At 37.7% G+C, this 25153-nt stretch overlaps 1 protein-coding gene across 6 annotated transcripts in view; it reads left to right on the plus strand.

Moving 5' to 3' along the window:
• The window catches only part of tbc1d22a (TBC1 domain family member 22A), a 191005-nt gene that overhangs the window by 81786 nt on the left and 84066 nt on the right, over positions 1-25153 (plus strand). For 4 of the 6 annotated variants that reach the window (XM_033039757.1, XM_033039760.1, XM_033039758.1 and 1 more), the window contains 3 exons: positions 2255-2338; positions 8515-8621; positions 13509-13584. In XM_033039757.1, the coding sequence (XP_032895648.1) occupies positions 2255-2338; positions 8515-8621; positions 13509-13584 (267 nt within the window). The remainder of the gene's footprint in view (positions 1-2254; positions 2339-8514; positions 8622-13508; positions 13585-25153) is intronic. The other 2 variants (XM_033039759.1, XM_033039761.1) reach the window with 1 other exon arrangement.

Below are 25153 nucleotides of genomic sequence, written 5' to 3' on the forward strand. Positions count from 1 at the left end.
CTAAATGTTTTCTATTTAATTTTGGTGCTTTGGGAATATGAGACTATTTTCGTCAGCTTATCATGATTAACACTGCTTTCTGGGTCAACATTGGTCTACTCTGCTCCCTTCCAATTACTGCAAAAGACATCTGATCGTTTACAATGTATACACTTTAGAATTTTTTTATTTTACTATTCTTTGCCTTTTCATGTGATCGTTTTTGTTTCCTCATCTCCAGCTGATTCTCCTAGTTAATTCCTGATACGTATATCTACAAAGACAAGAACACAAGAAAATAGGAGCTAGATGTAGGCTACCAAATGCCCCAAGCCTAATCTGTTTTCAGTGTGATTAAGGCTGATCTCTGATCTCGACTTCTTCTGTGCCAGTCCCTTGTAATCCTTGACAACTCAAAACACTTGCTAAAACATCCAGTAATTTTCCTCTATCTTCCCGAGCGTAGGAAGGGCAGAGAGTTCCAAAGATTTGCTTTCCCGTGAAAGAAGGTGGCTTTCTTAAAATTCAGTCTGTGCCACTTCATTCTCTTGTTCCTAATAGCCCTGTCCCACGGTACGAGTTCATTCCAAAAGCTCTCCCGAGTTTTCATCATGTTGAAAAATCTTCACGAGTCTTCCCGTGCTTACCTGCCGTTAGCGAGTCTTCCCGAGTACCTGCCATTAGCGTTACGTGCCGCTAAGGGATGTCCCCGAGCTCCGACGTACCCGCTACGTTCATTCTCCGTGCTTACCACGAGTTTGATTTTTTTTTTAAACTCGGGAGAGCTCTTGGAATGAACTCGTACCATGGGACAGGGTTTTAATGGTTCTAAAAAATATATCAAACCTAATGCCACTATGACGGGAGGTCCCACAAACAGCAATCTGTTGGAATGAATTTAATGGTGGGATAAATATAGACACAAACATTGGGGATTGCTTTCAAGTGTCTTGGGATTATTTGTGTTGGTTTGTGATCTGTGAGTGCAGGTTAACGTGTTATCATGAAGAGAGCACCTCCAAGAGTGCAGTATTTCCTTGTGCTATACTGAAGTGGTATTCTAAATTTTCATGTTCAAATCTTTAGAATGCAATTTGGACATTTCAGATTTCAGACAGAGGTGTGCATGCGACTGTCGAGCTATCACTGACACTGCTTAACCCTTTCCACTCTTCACGGATATTAGTAACAACGTCATTGAGTTGTAACGAGTAAAGTTTGTCATATATGGTAGTGGGTCATTACCCCATCATGCCAATACCCAATTATATTGTCACTTGTTTCTGTGTATGCCAGTTTTCTCAGATCAGTGAATGATGAGTTGGGTCAGGATTGCTGGCAACATTTTCCCAATGTGTTTCAAGAGCCACCTGTAAATGTCCCAGTTAAGATTCAGTTTTGTTCACTTAACTTTCTCCGGTTCTGCAATTACATCTACTATCTTTCTATTCTGTTTGGCTTGTTGATACATTTGCTGCTTTGTATACTCATCAAGCGTTCGGGGATTCGTATTTTTATTTAGAATTATCTATTTAAATATCAACACAAACAACTTCTCAAAATATCTTGTAACTTCTCTGGAATTCCATCTCCATAACGGTTTGATCCGTTATGGCCTTCAAGTTCCTCACTCCTTGTTTATTAACAGCTTCAAAGAGCATTTCTTTGACTTTGCTTTTAGCTATCCCTCTCTTTCTTCCTCTGTGTTGGCAAGAACTCTATTGTTATGTCAGTCCAAACATCCTGCAATATTATTCTGTATTGAATGTTCTTTAAGAGTAGTCTGTTAATTAATGTTGAAATGTCTGATGTTTTCATTTATTCGATGTTAGTCCCTCACTCCCATGATGGTTTATTTCTTATCTCTTTCCTTGCTTTTTCCATTAAAATTTATATTGTCACATGTTATTGATTTTGTCACATGTACAGTGAAAAACTTATTAGTCAAAAAGTACAATCAAGCCATATACAAGTACAACAGGTAGTGTAAAAGTACATGCAAAATGTATGTAAAAACATTTTTAGATTCATAAGTGTGTTCAATGTTTAGATAATCACTTCTTAACAAACAAATGACGGTTTGGATTAAGCAGCAATAGTGTCCAGTAAGAAATATATATTTTACTGCACTTAACATTTGTAGAATTTAAGATATTTCCATTTTGTACAACTGAATTTTTAGGATGGAAAGTTATTTTTATCATTAGTTTTTTGCTAGTATTTGCACTTTTATTAATCCTGTAAAATTGAGCATGTTGCTGTAATTTCTTTGTAGCTTCTCCAGAAATAGTCTTCCATGAGCACCCTCTGGTGGAGCTATTGATGAGTACAGCACCAAGAATCTGTGTAGCTAGTTGTGGCAAGTAATTTCATTAACTTTTTATTCAATGAGTATAATTAGAATTTATATCATTAAATTTAATATAATAATGAGTATAATTAGAATATTTGTAATTTGTTGGTTATATCTTTCAAGCATGCAATGATATTAGTTTGAAGTTAGTAATCTCTGCAAACTCATTTCATTAATGTAAAATAGGCTTTAAAAGAGATGATCAAAGATTTAATATTATTGTGTTGTACAATATTTTCTATTTGATTGTAAAAATGTGATGTATATTGATCACTTCCACAGTGCTACTTCATGACTTTTTGCAAAAAGAACATGGCTTTTACATGAGTTATTTGGAGCAGAAATCAACTATATATAATTCAGTGATTGGATGATAAACATAAGGCTTTCTCCTTAATGTCATGTGTCTCTGTCATATGTAGTAAACCTGTGAGGAAAAACAGAGATAATCAAAAGATAATTAAATGGCTGAAAACCAAAGGAAAATAAACCCATTTCATTTGATATACTACAATTTAGAGCTTTATGATCACCTTTTTGAAACTATCCTGAAGAGGACCACAATACCCCAAGTGTGTCTGAAATAATCATAATGCTGATACTCTTGTAGGTTAGTAGAAGAAACACCAGAATTGTACTATGCAGTATAATTACATAAATCAGCCCATTTGTGAGTCCTTCGGATTCGGATAAATCAAATGGAAACCATTCTAGTGCCTAATTAATTTTTTTGGTGTGCTGGTATATGCCCGTGTGGCTTTTTTTACATGGACTTGTACTCCCAGGATTTTACACTTGTATGTTGTGACTATGGTAAAATGCGTTTATGAATTAAAGAAATAAGAGTGTTTCTTGTTAAGTTAACGTCATCACCTGACCTTTATTTTAATCAACTTGCGCAATACATATCCGATTTCTCATCGTTATGTGAGAACGATGAGTTGTAATAAATACTTTAAAATTTAGGACTGTAGACTTCAACTGTAGCGTATTTGTTGTCCTGTTTTATTTCCAAGACCACAGTCAAGATAGTGCTTCAGTATAAAGTCACTCTAATGCTATTCAATAGTTGCATATGAGGTCAGCATGATAATTTTTCTAATTATATAGGCTTTGCTGATGAGATGTGGGTAATTAGTTGCAGCACTTGTCATTAAATAGTGTCTACCCCAGGGAAATGATCCCTTCAAGTACAGAAAAGCTACATGAAAATTAATCTTTAGCAGTCAGACTTTGTAACAAAGCAAATAAATCACAGCATGGATCGCATTGTTTCGCTCAGCATATGAATACTTGAATAAGACTTTCTCAAAAGACTTGAGGAAAATGTAACGTTTATCAATTTAAATTATCAAAATAACATGTTACAGCATGCCTTTATTTGCATTTTGGTAATTTAGTTGTTTAATATTTGCCTTTATTGGGACAGTACCAACCATTCTGATAGGTTTTGTAATGTCAGGGATTTTTGCAGTACGTTCAACAGCATATTTCTTACCATGATTATTTTCATGAAGGAACCAACGTAATGTGTAATTAAAATATGCTCTCTCACTGTAATGATTTTTATAGATATTTGTAAATTATGCATGGATTAATTTTATGTTTTGTCAAATTTGATTTCAAATTTAGAATTTTAAAGTTATTGATATAGATAAACTGTTTCTGCTTATTAAAGATTCAATGCCAAGGAGGAATGATCAATTAGTAGGAGTTAAAACTTTTCAGGAGTGTAGTTGGAAAACCCCACAAATGAAAATAGGACTAATTATTCTATCATTTTTTTTCCCATTCATTGTTGTTTCCTGGAAATATGGACCAACTTGTTCTGTGTTAATGAGCTGCTATTAAAGGCATCAGTATATTAATGTTGCCATAATGTATTGGTAGAGTTCATAAATGGAATCCCTAATCCATATCTGTTTACGCCTGTTCATAGAATAATCCTATTCTCTCCCTAGTTTCCCTGTAACTTTTTTTTTGCCCAATCTCCAACTCCTGGATTCTATCAATTACCTAAACACCGGGGATAATTTGCAGTCGCCATTTTAATTGCTTATTTGTTTCTTAATAATATAAAATTAGTTGATTTAAAAAAAAAAAAAGCAATAAAGCAAACTTCACCATTTTTTAACAAATAAATTTGGCCTAGCAGGCTTTACCATCCCTTCAAGTTCAAAACGGGTATAATCTAATGCAGATTCAGAAGACAAATTCCCTAGTGTGACTGCTGGCTTCATAGAGAAGCTTGTGCTTTGCTGCAGGAGTGCAATGTTTGAGCACAGAAGTTTGATCTGGGATTTTCTAGCATTCTGATCCATGAAATATAAATGTAATTAGCTATTTTTTGTTAAATGTTCTTGGTTTATTAGATTAATTGTGGAAATTGTTTACATTGAAATAAGACATGGTGTTGCCAATGAAGCAAAGTTATACCTTTTCTCTGTCTAGCCCTAAATTTACTCTGGATTTTTACTTGTCGAAATGTAATAGGCCACATTTAACTGATCCTTTTGCAAGGCACCTGAAAAGAACTTGAAATTGGTCATGACGTGATGCCATTCTGCTGGCTGAGGAAATGCTGTCAAGATGGATGCAGTACCATTATTATTCCCCATTATTGTTAATATCTAACAGTAATATGCAAGTGATTTTTGAAAGGAGCATGAAAAAATATACTCTGAAAATTCAGCAGAATATTGGAAGTTCTCAAGATATAATAAGTAAATGACTTGCTGAGTGTCATGCTTAATTTTGCACAGCTATCAATACATTAAAACTGGTTATGGATCATTTTGGACAAAATAAAGATGTATGTTACCATTCTGCCGTTTTGAAAACGTTGCCCTTTTGATGGTGATACTTTGATCGTAGACACATACTTCATTGCATGTGCCCTTCCAAATTGTGCAAGGTGATATCTTGAGGATGTATGTTCTCAATGTAAATCATGACACAGGATTGAAAGTTGACATCAAATTGTACCACGATCTTTTAAAATTTAAAATTGTTTGAATCCATGCTTGGTTATTTCCATTTCTTTCTTTACCTACCAAATGGCCATCACCTTTGCTGTTAATTCCTTTGTGCTGGTGACCTATTTTTCAGGAAGTGCTTTTGATGGTGAGGTTCAGAGAATGTTGAACTTGTTTTTCAGACAAGAATGTCAGTTACAATAAATAATTGATTTCACTTCTATTATCTCAGCATTATAGCAATCGCTAGGTTTCATTCAGCATTTGATTATTACAGCTTTATATTCTGATTCTAACTGCACGTTTCCCCAAATCCTTTTGGTTATTCATCGATTGCCTTTAGGTTACTTATCTATTGAAAATGGCAAATCATTTTTTCAAGAGATAAAAAGAGCAAAGTTTCACTGTTGATTCTCGAATTCTAGGTTTGAAGGATGGAAGGGAAAATAGGCTCATAATTTTATCAAATATATAGTTGCAGAAAAAGTTATGTAAAGAAGCATTTATAAAGTGGTGGCCGATTAGGAAAGGGGGAGATGCAACGAGACCTGGGTGTCATGGTACACCAGTCATTAAAAGTAGGCATGCAGGTGCAGCAGGCAGTGAAGAAGGCGAATGGTATGTTAGCATTCATAGCAAAAGGATTTGAGTATAGGAGCAGGGAGGTTCTACTGCAGTTGTACAGGGTCTTGGTGAGACCACACCTGGAGTATTGCGTACAGTTTTGGTCTCCTAATCTGAGGAAAGACATTCTTGCCATAGAGGGAGTACAGAGAAGGTTCACCAGACTGATTCCTGGGATGTCAGGACTTCCATATGAAGAAAGACTGGATAGACTCGGTTTGTACTCGCTAGAATTTAGAAGATTGAGGGGGGATCTTATAGAAACTTACAAAATTCTTAAGGGGTTGGACAGGCTAGATGCAGGAAGATTGTTCCCGATGTTGGGGAAGTCCAGAACAAGGGGTAACAGTTTAAGGATAAGGGGGAAATCTTTTAGGACCGAGATGAGGAAAACATTTTTCACACAGAGAGTGGTGAATCTCTGGAATTCTCTGCCGCAGAAGGTAGTTGAGGCCAGTTCATTGGCTATATTTAAGAGGGAGTTAGATGTGGCCCTTGTGGCTAAAGGGATCAGGGGGTATGGAGAGAAGGCAGGTACAGGATACTGAGTTGGATGATCAGCCATGATCATATTGAATAGCGGTGCAGGCTCGAAGGGCCGAATGGCCTACTCCTGCACCTATTTTCTATGTTTCTATGTAAAGGATCAGAATAAGCCCCCTAAAATCTGGGCTGATGATGTTCATTGTTGGGAAATATGAATGCACCCACCCCGACAAAATAATCATTCAGATTTCATTTGAGTACTGGTGGCCTACAATGGAGGATATTTTGGTTATCAATATACACAAATTTCACCAAGTGGCGATACAGTTACATGGTTAATCACAGAGGCCGATGAAATGTTTGCCTACCTCCCAAGGGGCTTGAAATACTAATTGGAACAAATGATACAATATTTGAATAAAGCCCAGGTTAGAAAATTAAAATGAACAAACTGAAATTTCTGGAATGTGAAATAAAAATAGAAAATACTGTAAGCACTCAGCAGTCAGGCAGCATCTGTGTAAAGAGAAATGGATTATATCTCTGTTCGAAGTTCCTTCATCAATCGTGCAATATTGAAAAAACAAGTAAACCTCAAGTTGCAGAGTGGGGATAGGAAGGATGAATAAATCAAATGACTTCTGCTAAAGGGCGAGGCTAAGCTTACTTTGGTAATACACTGTTCTCAAAGCTGTCTGGTTGATAGATTAATGAGAGAAGGAGTAGGGGAGAAATGCCAACAGATCAGGGAGAACCTGTGGATAGTTAATATTACAGATGTTAAACATGCAGCGAAGTGCCCAGCTCTGACGCTAACAGCAAAAGGGAATTGTCAAATATTGGTAGACAAAGTTCATCAGACTTGTGTTGACCCTCTTTGGAATACACTGGAAACTATTGTGTGAGGTCAAGGTAGGAGTGACATTACATTTTGTTTCTTCAATGTAGAAGAGGTCACATCATGAGCAACAGTGAGTCTTGGTTAGATGCCAGCTTGATTACATTGTCTGACTTATCGTGTCGAATTTCAGGGAGGATGCACTGACATAGAAGTGTGATACAGCTTGAGAATTTGGAGATAAATTGTGATGACAGATTGCAAAAAAAAAATGGGTTTGTATTGTATCTTTTTACAACTGCAGGATATGCCAAAGCCAATGCAATACTCTTGAAGTGTACATAGTCTGGTTAAGCAACATGATTTGTATTCTGAATTCGTAAAGTTGAAGATTATAGAAGCATAGAGTATGTTAACAAGCCCCTTGGCCCATTGTGGCCCCACACACCACCAAGCACCTTTCATACCCTGGGTTCAGTCCTGGCCTCTGCTGCTGTCTGTGTTCAGTTGGCATGTTCACCCAGTGACTACATTGGCTTGTGTAGGAAGGAACTGCATATGCTGATGTAAAGCGAAGATAGACACAAAATGCTGGAGTAAAGGACCTGTCCCACTTGGGCGACCTAATCCGCGAGTTCGGGCGAGTTTGCCCTCGATTCATACTCACAGCATGGTCGACCCCTTAACTCAATGGGACAGGTAGCATCTCTGGAGAGAAAGGATTGATGACGTTTCGGGTCGAGACCCTTCTTCAGACTGGTCTGAAACATCACCCATTCCTTCTCTCCAGCGATGCTGCCTGTCCTGCTGAGTTACTCCAGCATTTTGTATCCATCTTCGACCACATTGGTTTTCTCAATGTGCTCCAGTTTCGTTTCACGCCCCATGATATATATGTAGATTACTTGGATACTAAAATATTGCTGTTAGTGTGCAGGTAAGTGATTAAAATATGGGAGATGGGAATGAGGTGAGAATAAAATGTAATGTTGAAAGTTGAAATGGGTGCTTGATGGTCAGTGTAGACTTGGTGAGTCAAAGGGCCTTTATCTGTGCTACATCACTATCTCTTAACTTCAAAATACATTGTACTATTTGCTCTGCTATTAAAATGCTACCACTTGAATTAAATAACGTGGGACAATTTGGCAGTTCAATAATTTTATGAAGGGAATATCTGTTGAATTTCATGTGCATTTCATTCTCATAAACTCCCTCAGCTCATGGTTATGTTAATGTTTTTTGTTTTCCCCCTGCAGAAGGAGAGGTGGAAAATTTTGACGTTTCCAGTTTGCCTGATGAAGTGTTGCAGAATATTGAAGCTGATAGTTTCTGGTGCATGAGCAAATTACTTGATGGCATTCAGGTAAATTACCCTGTCCTGTGCCAGTACCGATAACTGATGAATTTCATACTTGAAAGTATCTTGGGGATGGCAGTAAATGAACCTGCAGAAATTGGGAAGTCCTCACTCCTTATAGTCACTGGATGTACTGTAATGAGAGACGATATAAATATGTTTGGTTTTCCTTATGGACATTAGTGCTGTCACTTAATCCTGAAATATTGAAATACAAGCATTTTTCCATCCCCTCCTGTGAGATAGTGAATGAAATGTATATTTTATTTTCGAAAACACTTAAGTTCTCTATATCAGCAAATTTAATTGAACCCTTTAAGTTATGACAATCTTTTAACATTTTATCTTAACTTTGTTTGCTTTGAATTTAAATGAACATTCAGTAAACACACTGAAAATATTTTTGAGGTTGTCAAGAATATCCCTTTTGATATATTTGTTTTTGAGAACTCTGCTGCTGCAGAATTGCAGTCCTATACTTAATGTGATTTATCTCGAATTTTGCTAAATTTTAGTTTTCAGAACATTTTGGTCCAATTGATAACTTTGGTTCTGCTTGGATGCTGGGAACTTTACGTTATTAAATGGTCTAGACTTCGTAGTTGGAATGACAGTGAAAGTTGTCAACTATGAAACTAATGCTGACTTCTGTTGACCCCTACACAGAGTATTAAAGTTGGCAAGATGATACAGAATGAACCCATTTCTCTATTGCGTGCACTTGCAACCATGCCCTATTGAATCAGCGCAGAAATATTGATTTGACACGACAACTTTTTATACATTGACCACACAGTGGGAAATACTGAAAATGGAATGCTTGTTCATTAAGTTATAACTTAATTTTTAACAGTATTCAAATCTATTATGATCTCTGGCCCTGGTAGCTAATTTGTATCCCAAATTACTTCAATAATCATTTCATAATTCCATTTTCTCCAATGCATCTGCTTCTTTGATTGAAGTTCCTGGCATAATGTGTCACTGGTGGAGGAATTTGAAATTATTTTACAGTCAGCATTGTTGAGGATGCCATTGCCTAGTAACATCTGTCTGGTTTAATTCATAAGGCATTTTGCGCCATCTTTCATGAATGACAAAAATAAGCCAAAGAGCTCTGAAGTGGTTTATTCTCCATTGTATGTATTTCAATTAGAAAAATACTGATTACTATCAAATCCTAATCATAACTTTGCTGTCATATAATTGCAATAGAATGTTTGTATTTAAATTGGAAGTAATGTTTAACTGCATCTTAATATTAGCAAGTAATTTGTTTGCTTTTAAACCAAAGTTAAATGCTAGATCGGGTGAAATACATTAATTTTAAAATGTACACAATATAAAATGAATTGTAAGTGAAAGTTAAAAGTGCAAATGCTCAAAATATTAAATTTTAAATGTTGGACTTGCTAAACGGGTGAGGCAGCATTTGCGGAAAGAGAAAGAGTTCGCGTTTTAGGTGGAAGACTGACAAAACTGGCGAAGAGTGAACTGAAATTGGGATGAGATGCAGGGATGCTTATGAGTGAAAAACTGTGCCACTAGCACAGCTGGAAGACCTGGCCTATTAAGGTGAAAGTTTGGTGAGAGCAAGTTAACAGACATTAATTGGAAAAATCAACATGGAATTCGTGGCTGCGACATGAACAGGTGGACGAAGTGGCACAGTTTCTTGAACCTACATTGGGCGTTATAAAAGTGCAGAAGGCCACAGGCGGATAGGATAATTATGGAGTGGGATGCAGAATTAGTAATTTATGTTTTCAGTGCTCTTAATTTCTCCAATAATGTTTCTTCTTATTTCCAGATTTAGTTACATAATTAAACTTTTATTATAATTATAATACATAATTATACCTTTAAGGAACCTCATTAAATTATACTACTTTATTTCCTTTCTCCATTTATAGAAGTTCTTACTTTTTTGTTTCTAGCTAGGCTAAAATTGCATTCCTTTTTCTTTTGTTTATGAAAGTCAGTTTCTTTCCCCTCCACCCCTCCTTCCTCCCACACACCCATACCTATGCTGCATTTGCTGTCACTTTATCTAAACCTGCATGATTTTAAATGCCCATAACGCATTCTCTTTTGTTTCATGAGAGCAATTCTTCTTGTCTGTCCGCACAACTGATGTCTCCATCTTTAGAATCATTTCAGTAAATCTCATTTGTATAGTATCCAGATTCATTGGATTTTTCATAACGTGTGTTTCCCAGATTAGATACTGTACTCTATTTGTGATCAAAATAGTGTTTTCTAAAAATGCATCATAACTTATTTGTTTCTAGACTTTTTAAATGGGCTTTGATTTATTACTGTTTCTTGCCCAATTTTCCATTCGTGCAGTACAGCCCCTTTTGTTCCTTGGTCTTCAAACCTGGTGACAAATATATTAGGTCACATTTTATGGGACGGAAATTCCCCACATCAGCCACTTTTCCCTCACTCATCTTGCATGTTAATTCATAAAATATATTCTGTTGTTGGTTAGATAAGCACAACTTTCCTTTAACAATTGGTCTTTCACTAATTTGTCTACATTTGTACTGATGACTGTTACTAGAACTTTCCTCATCAGTAAAAAAATAAACTGGTCTGCAGCTACTAGGTCTTCATCAGATACCTTGTCTCGAGCAAGGGCAGATGCTTAAAATTTTCCTGCCTTGTATATATCATGTGCTTTTTGTTTTGCTCTATTCTGTCCCTATAATATGTCCTCCATCTTTTTAGTTATTTTTAATCTGTTTAAAAAAGTATGTGTTGGAGTTTCCTAGTCTTTTTATGTGGGGGACGTGGGTAGGGTAAGGGGGAAACCGTTTCCCAGTCACTTCCTGGCGAGGATGTGACTATTCTCCGAGTCGCATCTTCGCCCCCCCCCCCCCCCCCCCCCCCGTGGCCTACCATCTGGATTGGCGCGGCCTTTCCTGCCGGAGACCAGAGCTTCAGCAGCACTGGATTCACCGCGGAGCGGGCGATGCCTTACCTGGATCGCCGTTTGAAGCTCCGGAGTGTTGGGCCTGCTGCTTCAACATCGTGGTGCTGTGGTTTGCAGAGCTCAGCCGCGGGTGGCGCTGACTTCAACATCGCGGAGTCCTGGGATCCCTTTGCCGAGATCCGCCAGCGTGAATCCCCGCCCAGCTCGGCCTGTGGACTTCGGGAGCCGCGGTCTCCGGCAGGAAGGGGCTGATTCGGAAGTCCAAGCTGCTGAGGGTGTTCTTCCTTTCCGACATCAGGGTTCCATCATCCTGGCGCGTGGGCCTGAACATCGGGCCGCCCGTAGCGGCGACTGCGGGGGCTCTGGATGTCCCAACTATGGGTGAACATCAAAGAGGAGGATGACTAAACTTTGGGCCTTCCCTCACAGTGGGAAACGTTGATTCTGCTGTGTGGGGATGTTTATGTTAAAGACTATCGTGTTCTGTGTTCTTTTTTATTCGTATGGCTGTATGGTGACCCCAAATTTCACTGTACCAATTGGTACATGTGACAATAAATGTCTCTTGAATCTTGAATCTTGAATCTCTTGAATCTATTCTGTGGCTGAAACATTTTTACCTTAAAATGGCCTCTCCTTATTGCCAAGCTTTGATTCTAATTTACTCATACAAGACCTGTTCTCCCATTGAAATTGGCCCTTTTCTGACTGGTCTACCTGTTACTTAGCCAATGTTCCATCTGTGTTGCCATAGATCCCTTTATTTTGGGGACTTCATCATACAGCTTGCTGTCAAATCTTAAAATCTTCCTATTAATGGCTTGGGATAGTTAACTGTGTTAAATGGGTTTTTACAAATCCAAGTTACTGCTGTTAATCAGAAGTTTTGAGCTGTTAAATGGTTGTGTTTTTCTAAATCTTGTCTAATGTTTGGATGACGCAACATTGAATTACATTTTTTCTATGTTTGTTATATCGCAAGATCGATGGAGTAGGTTAATCAAATAACAAAGGTGTTCGGTTGTGAGAAATAAATCCGCTTCAATTTTGTAAATACGTAATCATCAATATTAACTCCATTGGTAATATATTCTGTAGAGGTGGTCTTTAAAATTGTAGGTGAGTTCTCAATGTGGTACAATAAAGAATTAAAATTATGCAGCATTACATACTTTGATCTACGACGTCAAAACTTTCACATTTATCTATTCTAAATTTTTAACAAGTAATCTTTGTGTCACATATTAGCAGTACATGTAACTTCCTAAAATGCCAGTTTTAATTGTATTGATATCAAATATCAGTTTCATGTCGTTGCAGATGCTAACAGCTGAAGCAGGGATGCATTGGCTCCAAATTAGCTTTAGTTCTTGCACAAATTCTTTTGAAACATTTGGAAAAAGCATTAATCTAGCACTCCTGCTGAGCATCATTCCAACGAACCTTAATGACCTCATAACAACCATTCATTCACCTCTGCAAAGACAGAAGGGATTTGTGTAATTCAAAAATATTGATGCCGACTTCTTTATTGTTATGCCATTTTTAGAAACCATGACCTTTTAAGGGCCTGTCCCACTTGGCGATTTTTTTTCGGCGACATATCAGTGTCGCCAAAAGATTTTGAACATTTCAAAATCCAGCAGCGACAAAAAAAATGTTGCGGCGCTTGAGAAAACGGCGAGTCTTACGTCATCACGCCGCCAATTTTTCAATGACCTGATATGTCAGTCAATGATGCCGGCAGTCGCCGAAAAAATCGCCAAGTGGGACAGGTCCTTTAATTTTCTCATTTCCTGAAGAGTGCGTTTCCTTTCTTGGCAAGTGCCTTGTATTGATCTTGTCGGGGAAGCTATAGAAATGCAAATTTTTGTTGAATGTTTGAAAACCTGTTTCTCTGTAGGCTTATAATACAAGTAATTGTGTGTCTCATCACAAAACGTTTTGTTTTCAAGGATAACTACACATTTGCACAGCCAGGGATTCAGAGGAAAGTGAAAGCATTACAGGAGCTTGTAAGCCGGATCGATGGTAAGTCTAATTCAGTCTTGAATTTGTGCTGAATGGAATAGCAATGTGTTAATATTGCTAGGTTTAGAAAAAAAACACTTCTACAAATGTAATGACTGGTGTAAAGTTGATTACTCACCACGACAGCTTGGTGGCCTTTTGGAAATGAAGTGCCATCCTCAATCAACTTGGAGCATTGTGCCCTTTGTAAGACCAGTGTTGTGTATCATTTAAGGAGATTTACTTGAGCATGAGAATTTCTTTATATTTTACAAAAGCATTCGAATCAACTTCAAAGGCAATTTTTGTTGGAAGTGTAAAGGCTGCAGAAGAAAATCTGTCTGCATTAAATTCACTGATTTAATTCTTCAGAAAGTTGCACTATATGTTTATAGATGCTCTTCGCTATTTAGCTGTGTGCAGTTATGCATCTCTGCCTACTGTGTGCACTGAAAGCATTTGTGTTATGAATCTAAATAAATATGAACTTTGAAAATGTTAAATGGTGGTTCAGCTATAACACAATAGTTGCATTCCTAAGAAACATCTTGTTATCGAAGATTGGGTTATAAAAACAATTGTGTCAATGGGGAAAATGGGGTTTGGGGTGAGAGAATGTCAGACTCAATAACAAAATTATGTTACCTACAGGAATTTCAAAAATGGAGGGGTTTTAAATAGTTTTTACTATTGCAAGCTACAAATAGTAAAAGTTGCACCTTGCATTGCTTAATAGTAAGATTGCACAAGTATCAATGAAAATAATTACCGTATTTCCCGGCAATGAAGATGCTATTTTTTACCCAAAAATAAGGCACGAAAATTTACCTGTCTTGGAGGCCGAAGCTTGGGTTGTTAGCCAAGAAGGATAGCCAAGTCTGTCCCTCAATGCTGGCAGGGGGGGAGGGTGGGGGAGGGGAGGGGAGGGAGGGGAGGGGGGAGGGGAGGGGGGGGGGGTTTATCTTCGATAACAAGATGTTTCTTAGGAATGCAACTGTTGTGTTATAGCTGAACCACCATTTAACATTTTCAAAGTTCATATTTATTTAGATTCATAACACAAATGCTTTCAGTGCACACAGTAGGCAGAGATGCATAACTGCACACAGCTAAATAAATCCCAAGACAGCTTTTTCTGCTTATCAATTTCCAAAGTAACTTTTTCACCACCTGCAGTGAAACTGTCAGCCTGTCTGATTGAAGTGGGTTTAGTTCCCGATCAAAATGGTGGTACAACCAAGACGGCCTGCTTAACACTGTAGATAGACACAAAATGCTGGAATAACTCAGCGGGACAGGCAGCATCTCTGGATAGAAGGAATGGGTGACTTTTCGGGTCGAGACCCTTCTTCCCATTCCTTGTATCTTCGGTGTAAACCAGCATCTGCAGTTCTTTTCTACACACTGTTTAACACTGTGTTCCCTGATTCACCAATCACATCGCATCCCAGTTCCCATGCTGCATCTCGAAACTAAACTAAACATGTCATACATTTTTTTTATGTTATAAAAGGCTGTGACAAAGAGCAAAAGTGGTAATTTCTCATTTACTACTGGAGACATTTTCAAATTAGCATGGGGTAAATAACATTGGACTGATGATGACTTGAAGACTGATGGGGGAGAAATTAATTTCTGCTGACATAGTGAGACCGTATCTGGAATATCGCGTGCTGGCCTAGCCACCAAACCAAGGAAAGGATATATTTGGAAGAGAGGAATTACAACAAAGATTGATCAGATTGTTATTGTTTTTTTTTGTAAATTAAGCAGACTGGGCCGATATTCTCATGGGTTTAAATTAATGGGTTCTGATCTCATTAAATGAGCAATTTTCTGGAAGGTTTGATATATTAATGCTTTCCTGGCTAGGGTGTCTAGAAATCGTGTCATGGTATCAAAATAAAAGTTCTGCCTTTCCAGGCAGATGATTTCTTCATCCAAAATGCAGCGAATCTCTAATGTTCTCTCACTAAGCAGAGGCTTAGTGTTTTTAAGACGGATAAATAGATTTTTTTTGACATTGATTTAATAAGGAGATATGTGATTAGTGCAGGAAGTTGGGGGTGAATTATTATGGAGCAGGCAGGCAGGGCAGCAAGATCCTTTTGGTTTATTCTTTGATACAGTAATTTCTGATTTAAAAATATGATAACAATTGTGAATTTAAAATGGAGTGAAGCAAGAAGATTGGACACATTTCTTTAGAGCATCATGGAAGCATGAAGTAATTTGTCACTAGGACTGGTTAAGGTTGAAACCATTTGTACTTCTCAAGAAGCATTGGACAAATAATGCAATTCACATGGTTATGAAAGGAGTTAGGTAGTTGCATTACATTTGTATTGCTCAAACAATGACGGATGAAATCAAAGAGCAGAATGTGTTCCTTCCATTCAAAGATACCTGAACACTTTGCTTATATGTTTGGGATTGTTTTTCAAAGGATTCTTGGTTGTTTCTCAAATGGCGTGACTTGCAACATTTGAATATCGTATTTCTATGACTGAATGTTTATTTATTACATGTCTGATCAATTAATGACTACCATAAATGTATTTTCATTATTGTGTCATTCATGTTTGGTTTTACTGCAAAGTGATAAATTCCCAGCGCTGTGTATTGACATTTTCATTAGTGATGTCTGGTGTTGCCTTTTTACTGTGATGATTTTATGTTGCTTTGACCACAATTAATTGGAAGTGTCTTTCAAGGAATCAAATGTAGAAAGCACCAGAGTATTTTTAAAGATCTAGTAAATATTGATGGGGAGTTGCATATTATCGTGAAACTTAGAAGAATTTGCTATCAGGAGCTGGGAAGAGATGAATATTACGTTAGGTCAGTGCTATGTAATAGTTGCATTTTGTATATCGTTTTGATTGTTTAAGCCTGTATTTTTTTTTTTAAAAAGCAGTATTTTGAATTGATAGAAGGTACAATGGGAAATGGATGTAAATTTTAATATGCAAGGTAAGGGCAAGATGCGGATGATGGATTTAATTGCTTATGGTCAAGCAACATGTCACCTTGGAGATAGACGCAAAATGCTGGTGTAACTCACGAGTCAGGCAGAATCTGAAGAAAAGGAATAGGTGATCTTTCGGATCAAGACTCTTCTTCAGACCATGTCACCTTGGAGATTCATGTATCGTGGCTCACGTAGCACTCTTAATATCAATATTTCGGTGTCTCATCTTTTTCATTGATTTGAAAAAAAAATTCCATAAGGTGTGGCTAACTGCAAATATTTTCTGCCCATTCACTTTACCTGTGTGCATCCCTTCCAGCTTTGTTGCATGTTCTTTACAGCTAATATTCCCATGTAGCAACAGTGTAAGATGAATAGGAAAATTGTTTTTGAGGAAGAGGTCCACAGATCTTGTTGAATGGCTTCATGGACCTATTACTTGTATTCAGAAAAATAGTCTCATCTCAGAAATGAAATAAAACTATATATCTAAATTATTCTTTTGACTGGAATTGGATATGAGTAGATCTACCAGAACTATTGATATTTGATAGTTCAACAAAGGAGTAGTCCTTGGGAGGTAGTTAAGTAATTAGTGGACACCTAAATCATCTTCCACTAATTAGTTTTTTTCCCCCCAAAGAACAAAAGAAATAGTTGGCCTTTCAACCAATCAAGCCTACTTTGCCATTGAAAAAGATCTTGGCAGAGCTTTTAGCTAAACACAGATTTCCTGCCCTATCTCGATATATCCTGATTGCTCTGAACTCAAAATAGTAGAGGCCTATCTGACTCATTGAGTCCCCGTTTGACAGACTAGCCCCAGTCTATTCTGCTGAATTTTAGCTGCACTCCCTCAATAAGCGAGTTTGGTATTCCGAAAAACACAAGGAATCATGGGATTTGTCTTGGGACACCGTGCCGCCGCATGCACACAGACAATCGCCCCATCCGCAGCCAGGATCGAACCCTTGCCACCAGCGCAGCCGAACCGCCACTGAACTGTTCCCTTCCGTCTGGCACCCCACCAGCAGGCCAGGGCCGCCGGTCAACCCAGCGAGTCAGGCAGAGCTGAGCCGGCGCCTCCGCTCCGCGCCAGCTGCAAGCCTGGGCCACCACCGCAACGGGCCGGCGCCCCGCCAGCCCAGGGCCACCCCCCGGCCGCCCCCAGACAGGGACGGGACACCCGGGAGGGGACAGGGACAACTCAACAGCGTCCGCAGCACCGGAGACCCGATCCCGACAACGGACGAAACGCAGGTTTGCACCCACACAGCAGCACAGCCACCGAGAATGTTTATTGCGAGTGACCCATACTCGCTTATAGCAAGAACACATTTCTTCTGTAAGCAGCCCAAAATTGTGCATAATACTCAAGGTAAGATTCTATATGATTGTTGCAAGACTTCAGCCCTTGTGCTTACATCTCTTAGCTATAAAGGCAAACTTAATTCCCAAATTACATGTTAAACCCACATTAGCTATCAGTAATCGGTGCACACTGCTGTGTCCCACATGTTGCACTGTGCCAACCTGAGAAGGGCCGCTTTCCTGCTCTCTATTTTCTATTTACTACTCCATGTGAAGTGTACCGAAAATATCACATCCACTGAAAAGTGTGAAGAAGTTCCTGACCCGAACAGTTGCTTATCCACATACTCCAGGGATACTCCCATTGAGTTACTCCAGCATTTTGTTTATTCTGGTACATCTTCCTTGCTCTTTCCCACTAATAACATCTTTCACATAGCTGGGTAATCACAATACTCCAAATGCAGCCTCACCAACACCTTGTGCAACTGCAACAAACCCCCCCCAAATCATGTACTCCGTGCCCTGACTAATGACGTCCATCATGCCAAACATCTTACTTGTGTTGTTGGTATCGGGGAACTACATACTTGTACTTTTCAGTCCCTCTTTTTTCCAACACCCTCCGGGAGACTCTACTGTTCACCTTTCACATATCTGAATTGAATGCCATTTGCTGTTCCCCACCTCACTTACCCAGCTGATCAAGATGTAATTGTTGATGACCACTTTCACTAACGATAATTCCACTTGTTTTATAGTCATTTGCAAACTACTGACCATGGCTTGTATTCTTATCCACTCTCAAAATGGCCGATCTACTCAAACACCTTTTACCATGAAACTAGCAACGCCCTTACAACTGCTTTTTAAATCTCCCATGTTCTTTTTCTCAGCTCTGCAGTCTTGAGGACCTTGAGGGAGAGTTTGCATTTTTTTTATGGGTGATATCTGCAGTTTCCTGTTGAACGAATTTGAGTACTATGCCTGAGAGCAAAGTGTGGGATAATTCACAGAAAGTTGGATTTAGAAATGTCAGGTCTTCCATCATCCGAAGGCCCTGTATGAATCGGAATACAGATTGCACATTTTTGATTATTCCAATAGCCATGGCTGTTGCCTGATAAAAGTTGAGCAATTAAGTTTAGCTAAAATAGATCACTTAATAACTGTTTAATGTTGGGCCTTTTATAAATTCATTACCTAATCTGATTAATTGATGCATAGTGCTCACTGATTTTCAAAGCACTTATTAATGCACATAATTAATTAGTTTTCAGTTATGTTAAACTTCTCTGCTTTCACATGCAATTATAAAGTCATTAATGGTCATTTATTGGTACATAAATATGTTCAATTAATCATTTCCCATATTTACTGCCGAAAGATCAGTGGATATTAAAATGTGAATCTAATTGAATTCACCTGGGAAACAAAATTCAATGATGAGTATGTTACAGATGAAGTTGTTTGCTCATGGATTAAAGTTGAAATCAAATTGATTTGTTTAGCTTCAAATGTGATGGTGAAATCATTTTCATGTTTCAGCAATTAAGATAATGAGTATAGGTATAATCTGTGAGGCTCATTCATTACATTGCAACTGAACGGGACATTGCAGCACAGGTATTTGAGGGCTAGGATAAAATAAAAATAAAAATATATATATAATTTATTTATACTGGGAGCAACTGAAGTAAAAATGTACAAGTATTTGCAGATCTTTTGAGACTCAACTTTTTGGAGTAACACATGCTGAGGTTGTGCTTCTGAGACTTAAAGTGACTATTGGGATAAGAGCAGTATTCAGTGTGAACATTTTAAGTTTAAAATTCAATGAGCTTTGATTATTGATGGTCTGGAATACTGTACTTAACCAGTTAATTAAGGCAGTTTCAATTGATAATTGTAAAGAAATAGAAGGTAGACAAAAATGCTGGAGAAACTCAGCAGGTGAGGCAGCATCTATGGAGTGAAGGAATAGGTAAACATTGTAAAGAATTAAACATTGTAATTAAATAAATGCCACTGTAGTTGCTTTTAGATATTAGATTAGATATAATTTATTGCCACACAGCCAGGCTGGTGGAAATTTGGGTTGTCTGCAGCGATACAATAATAAAGAACACACAACCACAATAAAACTGTAACACAAATATCCACCACAGCATTCATCACTGTGGTGGAAGGCACAACATTTGGCCAGTCCTCCTCCATTTCCCCCCCGTGGTCAGGACCAGAGTCCAGGATCGACTCTTGTTCAGAGGTATTTAATTATTTCAGATGTATTTATGCTAATATTTCTATATCAAAACAAAGCAGGGGAATGGTAGGCCTCCCATTAAAAAAGTGGATCTCCTACCCTCCTGTGGGAAACGACTCCCATACACTATCATGCATATAGCTGCATCATGCCACTTACAGTATCCTCCATAATGTTTGGGACAAAGACCTGTCATTTATTTATTTACCTCTGTACTCCACAATTTGAGGTTTGTAATAGAAAATATGACATGGTTAATGTACACATTGGCAGATTTTAATAAAAGCCATGTTTATACATTTTGGTTTCACCATGTTAATGGAAAAAATATTCCATGACAGTTGCAGGTTACATAATCAAATCCTTGTCCCGCCCTGGTCATTCCTCTTCCTTTCTGGTCCCATTTGGTAGAAGGTGACACCATGCACCACAAGGCCTGGGAACAGCTTCATTCCTTCCATTTTCATGCTTCTGAATGGTCCTCCATAAGCTATGGTACTGTTCGATTCACCTCTAACCCTTTGAGGACATTGGACTTCATATAAAGATGATGCGTTACAATGCTGTAAACTACAGTGCACTCCATAAAAATCACATGTGGTTATCGTGCACATTGTCAGATTTTATTAAAGGCCATTTTTATACATTTTGGTTTCATCATGTCGAAATTTCAGCTGTGTTTATACATAGTCCCCCCCATTTCAGGGCACCATAATGTTTGGGACACATGGATTCACAGGTGTTTCTAATTGTTCAGGTGTGCTTAAATGTCTCCTTTGGCAGGTATAAGAGGGCTCAGCACCTATTCTTTCCTCCATCTTTGGAAACATTCATTACTGATTATCAACACGAGGACCAAAGTTGTGCCAATGAAAGTCAACGAAGCCATTATGAAACTGAGAAACAAGAATAAAACTGTTGGAGACATCAGCTAAATCTTAGGCTTACCAAAATCAACTGTTTGGAACATCAAGAAGAAAGTGAGCTTACGAATCGCAAAGGGACTGGCAGGCCAAGGAAGACCTCCACAGCTGATGACAGAAGAATTCTCTCTATAATAAAGAAAAATCCCCAAAGATTAATGTATATCAGAGCGATGGCAAGAACAAACTATGGAGGAGAGAAGGAACAGCCCAAGATTCAAAGCATACTACCTCATTTGTGAAACACGGTGGTGGTGGTGTTACGATCTGGGCATGTATGGGCTGCTGAAGGTACTGGCTCACTTATCTTCATTGATGATACAACTGCTGATGTTAGTAGCATAATGAATTCTGAAGTGTATAGACACATCCTATCTGCTCAAGTTCAAACAAATGCCTCATTGACCGGCGGTTCATTCTACAGCAAGACAATGATCCCAAACATACTGCTAAAGCAACAAAGGAGTTTTTCAAAGCTTAAAAATGGTCAATTCTTGAGTGGCCAAGTCAATCACCCGATCTGAACCCAATTGAGCATGCTTTTTATATGCTGAAGACAAAACTGAAAGGGACTAGGCCCCAAAACAAGCATAAGCTAAAGATGGCTGTAATACAGGCCTGGCAGAGCATCACCAGAGAAGACACCCAGCAACTGGTGATGTCCATGAATCGCAGACTTCAAGCAGTCATTGCATGCAAAGGATATGCAACAAAATACTAAACATGACTACTTTAATTTACTTGACATTGCTGTGTCCCAAATATTATGGTTCCTTGAAATGTCAGGAACTAGGTGTCAACACTGCTGTAATTTCTACACGGTGAAACCAAAATGTATAAAAATGGCCTTTATTAAAATCTGACAATGTGCACTTTAACCACATGTGATTTTTTTTTTTCTATTACCAATCACAAATTGTGGAGAACAGAGGCAAATAAATAAATGATGGGTCTTTGTCCCAAACATTATGGAGGGCACTGTATATTCTGCACCTTGTATCTTCCCCGAGGCTCTGTTTATTGTACTGGAGTTTGAACTGATTGTGTCTATATATAGTATGTATGATTTTTTTTTTTTGGATAATATGCAAAACAAAGATTTTCACTGTACCTCGATACATATGACAATAATAAACCTAAACAGGAATTTCCAGGGCATAGGAAATACTTTAAAAGTCCAAAGTCTATTTCTATGTTGCTTATGATGGACTGACGTATAGATACCAAACAATGTAACTAATCACTTAATTTTTTTGCAAGTCAAAACAGAGATTCAAATTCTGCTGAAAAAATTTGACCATTCATATTGACCACTGCAATTCTACTGATTCTTTCGAACATTCTGGCTATTTTCAATTTTCTTGTCTTAATGATTTGATTTTTATCGTGAATATTCACTACAAGAGCCTCAACATACTGGCTAGTTGTCTGGAGTTTGGAATCACTTTCTCTGGGTGAGGGACAGCCTTTTCTGACTGAGATGAGACATTTGTGCACAGTATTATCATTTTGGAGGTTTGTGTGAACAGTTTTCAGTATGTTTGTGACAGATCAATACATTAATAATTGTAAAGGCACCTATGAAGTTACTGCTCATATTTTGTTTTAAAGAGAATAGAGGTCCAGCTTGTTGATCCTTTTCCAACTTCTCAATGAAAAATCAGTGGTGCGCCTTCTCCAGTGTCCACAAGGTTCTCATAATATGGGAACCAGAACAGCAGTAGAGTGGGTGAATGGAGATTTGGGTGGATGACAAAGCAGCTTTAATATGATAAATTTAATGAACTGTGCTTATCAAATGCTTGTTTATTTGCAGCTGTTCCTGAAACCTGTTTTTTTAGAGATAATTTGGTCATCTCACATAGAAATTAGGCAATCTGTCAGCATGAGTTTGTTGAATTCAGAATACATGACAAGTTTGGATTATACCATTTTAGTTATTGGCTTTGGTTGATGTTGATTCAGTAAATGGTATTCATCTTTGGGGGAAAAAAATTAACTAGTGTTGCGAGATAAAATATCTCACTGCCTGAGTAGGGAAAAAGGTCATGTTCAGAACTGATCATGTGATCGTAGCAGAATTAGGCCATTCGGCCCATCATGTCTACGCTGCCATTCAATCATGGCTGATCTATTTTCCTCCTTACCGCATTCTTCTGCCTTCTCCCAATAACCTCTGACACCCGTACAAATCAAGAATCTATCTTTATCTGCCTTAAATATATCCACTGACTTGGCCTCACCAGCCTCTGTGGCAAAGAATTCCACATATTCACCACCCTCTGACTAAAATAAATTCCTCCATCTCCTTCCTAACAGAACTGGCCTTCAAATACTCAATACGATTTCAGCATAAACATACCTAATAGATAACTTCTTGGAAGAATTTCAGTTGTATCTGTTTGCCATTTTCATGATGAAAGATACGTTTTCAAGTGATTTTATCTTCAATGTATTTAAAACTAAGAAGGTAACCAGACTCAACTCAAATCTCAGATTGATTTTCAGTTCTGTTGGTTTGATTTGAATCAAATACAGGCAGTGGTATTGATCCATTACTTAATTTTATTAAATCTTTAAACAGAAAATAAAAATCATACTATATTTTGATAAGATTTCGCACTGAAGAAGGGTCTCGACCCGAAACGTCACCCATTTCTTCTCTCAGAGATGCTGCCTGTCCAATACAATTCAAATACAATTTTTTTAATCAGTACTAGGTCAGAATAAAGTAGTTCAGAAAAAAAAAGAGATTTTGTACTTGTAACAAAAGTTTGAAGTCAACTTGGCTGATAGATGAAATTCAACATTTTCAGTTCTTGGTTTGATAAAGTCCCTCACGGAAGGTTGACCAAAAGATTAAGATGCAAGGAATTTATCGCAACTTGTCATCTGGATTCAGAATTGGCATATTCATAGAAAAGAGGGTTGTGGTGGAAGGTTGTTTTTGTTTTCCTGGAGGTAAAGAAGTAACCGAGAATAAATAACCACAATTGTAATATTTTTTTATTTCCAAAAGTTCTTCAGGGTGTCTCGTAAGGAATAAATGACCAAGGTGAGAGGATGAATAATAGCTAATTTCATTGCAGAAACTAGAGTCCAAAGAGAAGCTATTCAGTCTGGCTGAAGGTGGTGCAAGTAGCAATGTTACAAAATTTTGAGATTTTAAAAATCAAGTCTGTAATTTATCCCATCAGATAAAGCATAAAACTAAGTTTAATTTGACACCTAATTCACTTTCATATCTCAAGTATTTAAAAAGTTATGGCCATTTTCATACTCGGAAATGAGCATCTTGTTCCCTATTGATTTTCTATGGACATAACAAAAAAGTTGTGATCGTGAACAGTCAAAAGCCCATAACTTTCTTAAAAATTAAGAGAACTGAATGAAATTTTCAGTTATCATAGATTGAAGCATTCTGAAACAAATATAAAATAATCTTACTTGGATGACCTGAAATTAAAGCATATAATTAGTTAGTTACCTAATTGTAGCTAATTTCAGACTTCAATTACTAGATCTAAACATCTATCCATTTCTTAATAAATGATTAACATTTTTAAATAGCCTAAATGTCCAAATAATATTCACAAATAATTCACAATAAAACATGATTTTTAAATCTAATTTACATTAATTTATAGGCCAAATGGAAGGAATTCAGTGTTCAATTGCTGTAAATAAATGCCCATTTAAATCAGCTTTCCAGTGGGTCCCTGTGAACGCGCTGGTTTAGAACGTTCACATTGCGGTAGATTTGTGCCCCCAAATGCCCAGAAAAATACTGCGCGATATAATGGGCCCAAAATGAGCTACTCGCAATATTAAACTTTGTATAAAGGGATCTTTAGAAGCCCTTTTTAATGTAAAAATATACAACCTACCTTCTGTGGTTTGCTTTATGAGACCCTGCGGTTGCTGGCGGTCGCGGGTTTAGAGATTGATTTTTAAACTACTATAACTATTATTCAAGGCCTTTAAACCTAATAATAGCTTTTGCGACGGGGTCTTCCAGCGATTTTTCGTTAATAATTAACTAGGCTGAACATCTTCGATTTGAACAGCCTAGAGAAAATCGCGTTTTAAACCCGCCCCCTCTAAACGGCGCCAAAATCGCGC

The sequence above is a fragment of the Amblyraja radiata genome, chromosome 21 (assembly GCF_010909765.2).
Source record: "Amblyraja radiata isolate CabotCenter1 chromosome 21, sAmbRad1.1.pri, whole genome shotgun sequence".
Taxonomy (NCBI): domain Eukaryota; kingdom Metazoa; phylum Chordata; class Chondrichthyes; order Rajiformes; family Rajidae; genus Amblyraja; species Amblyraja radiata.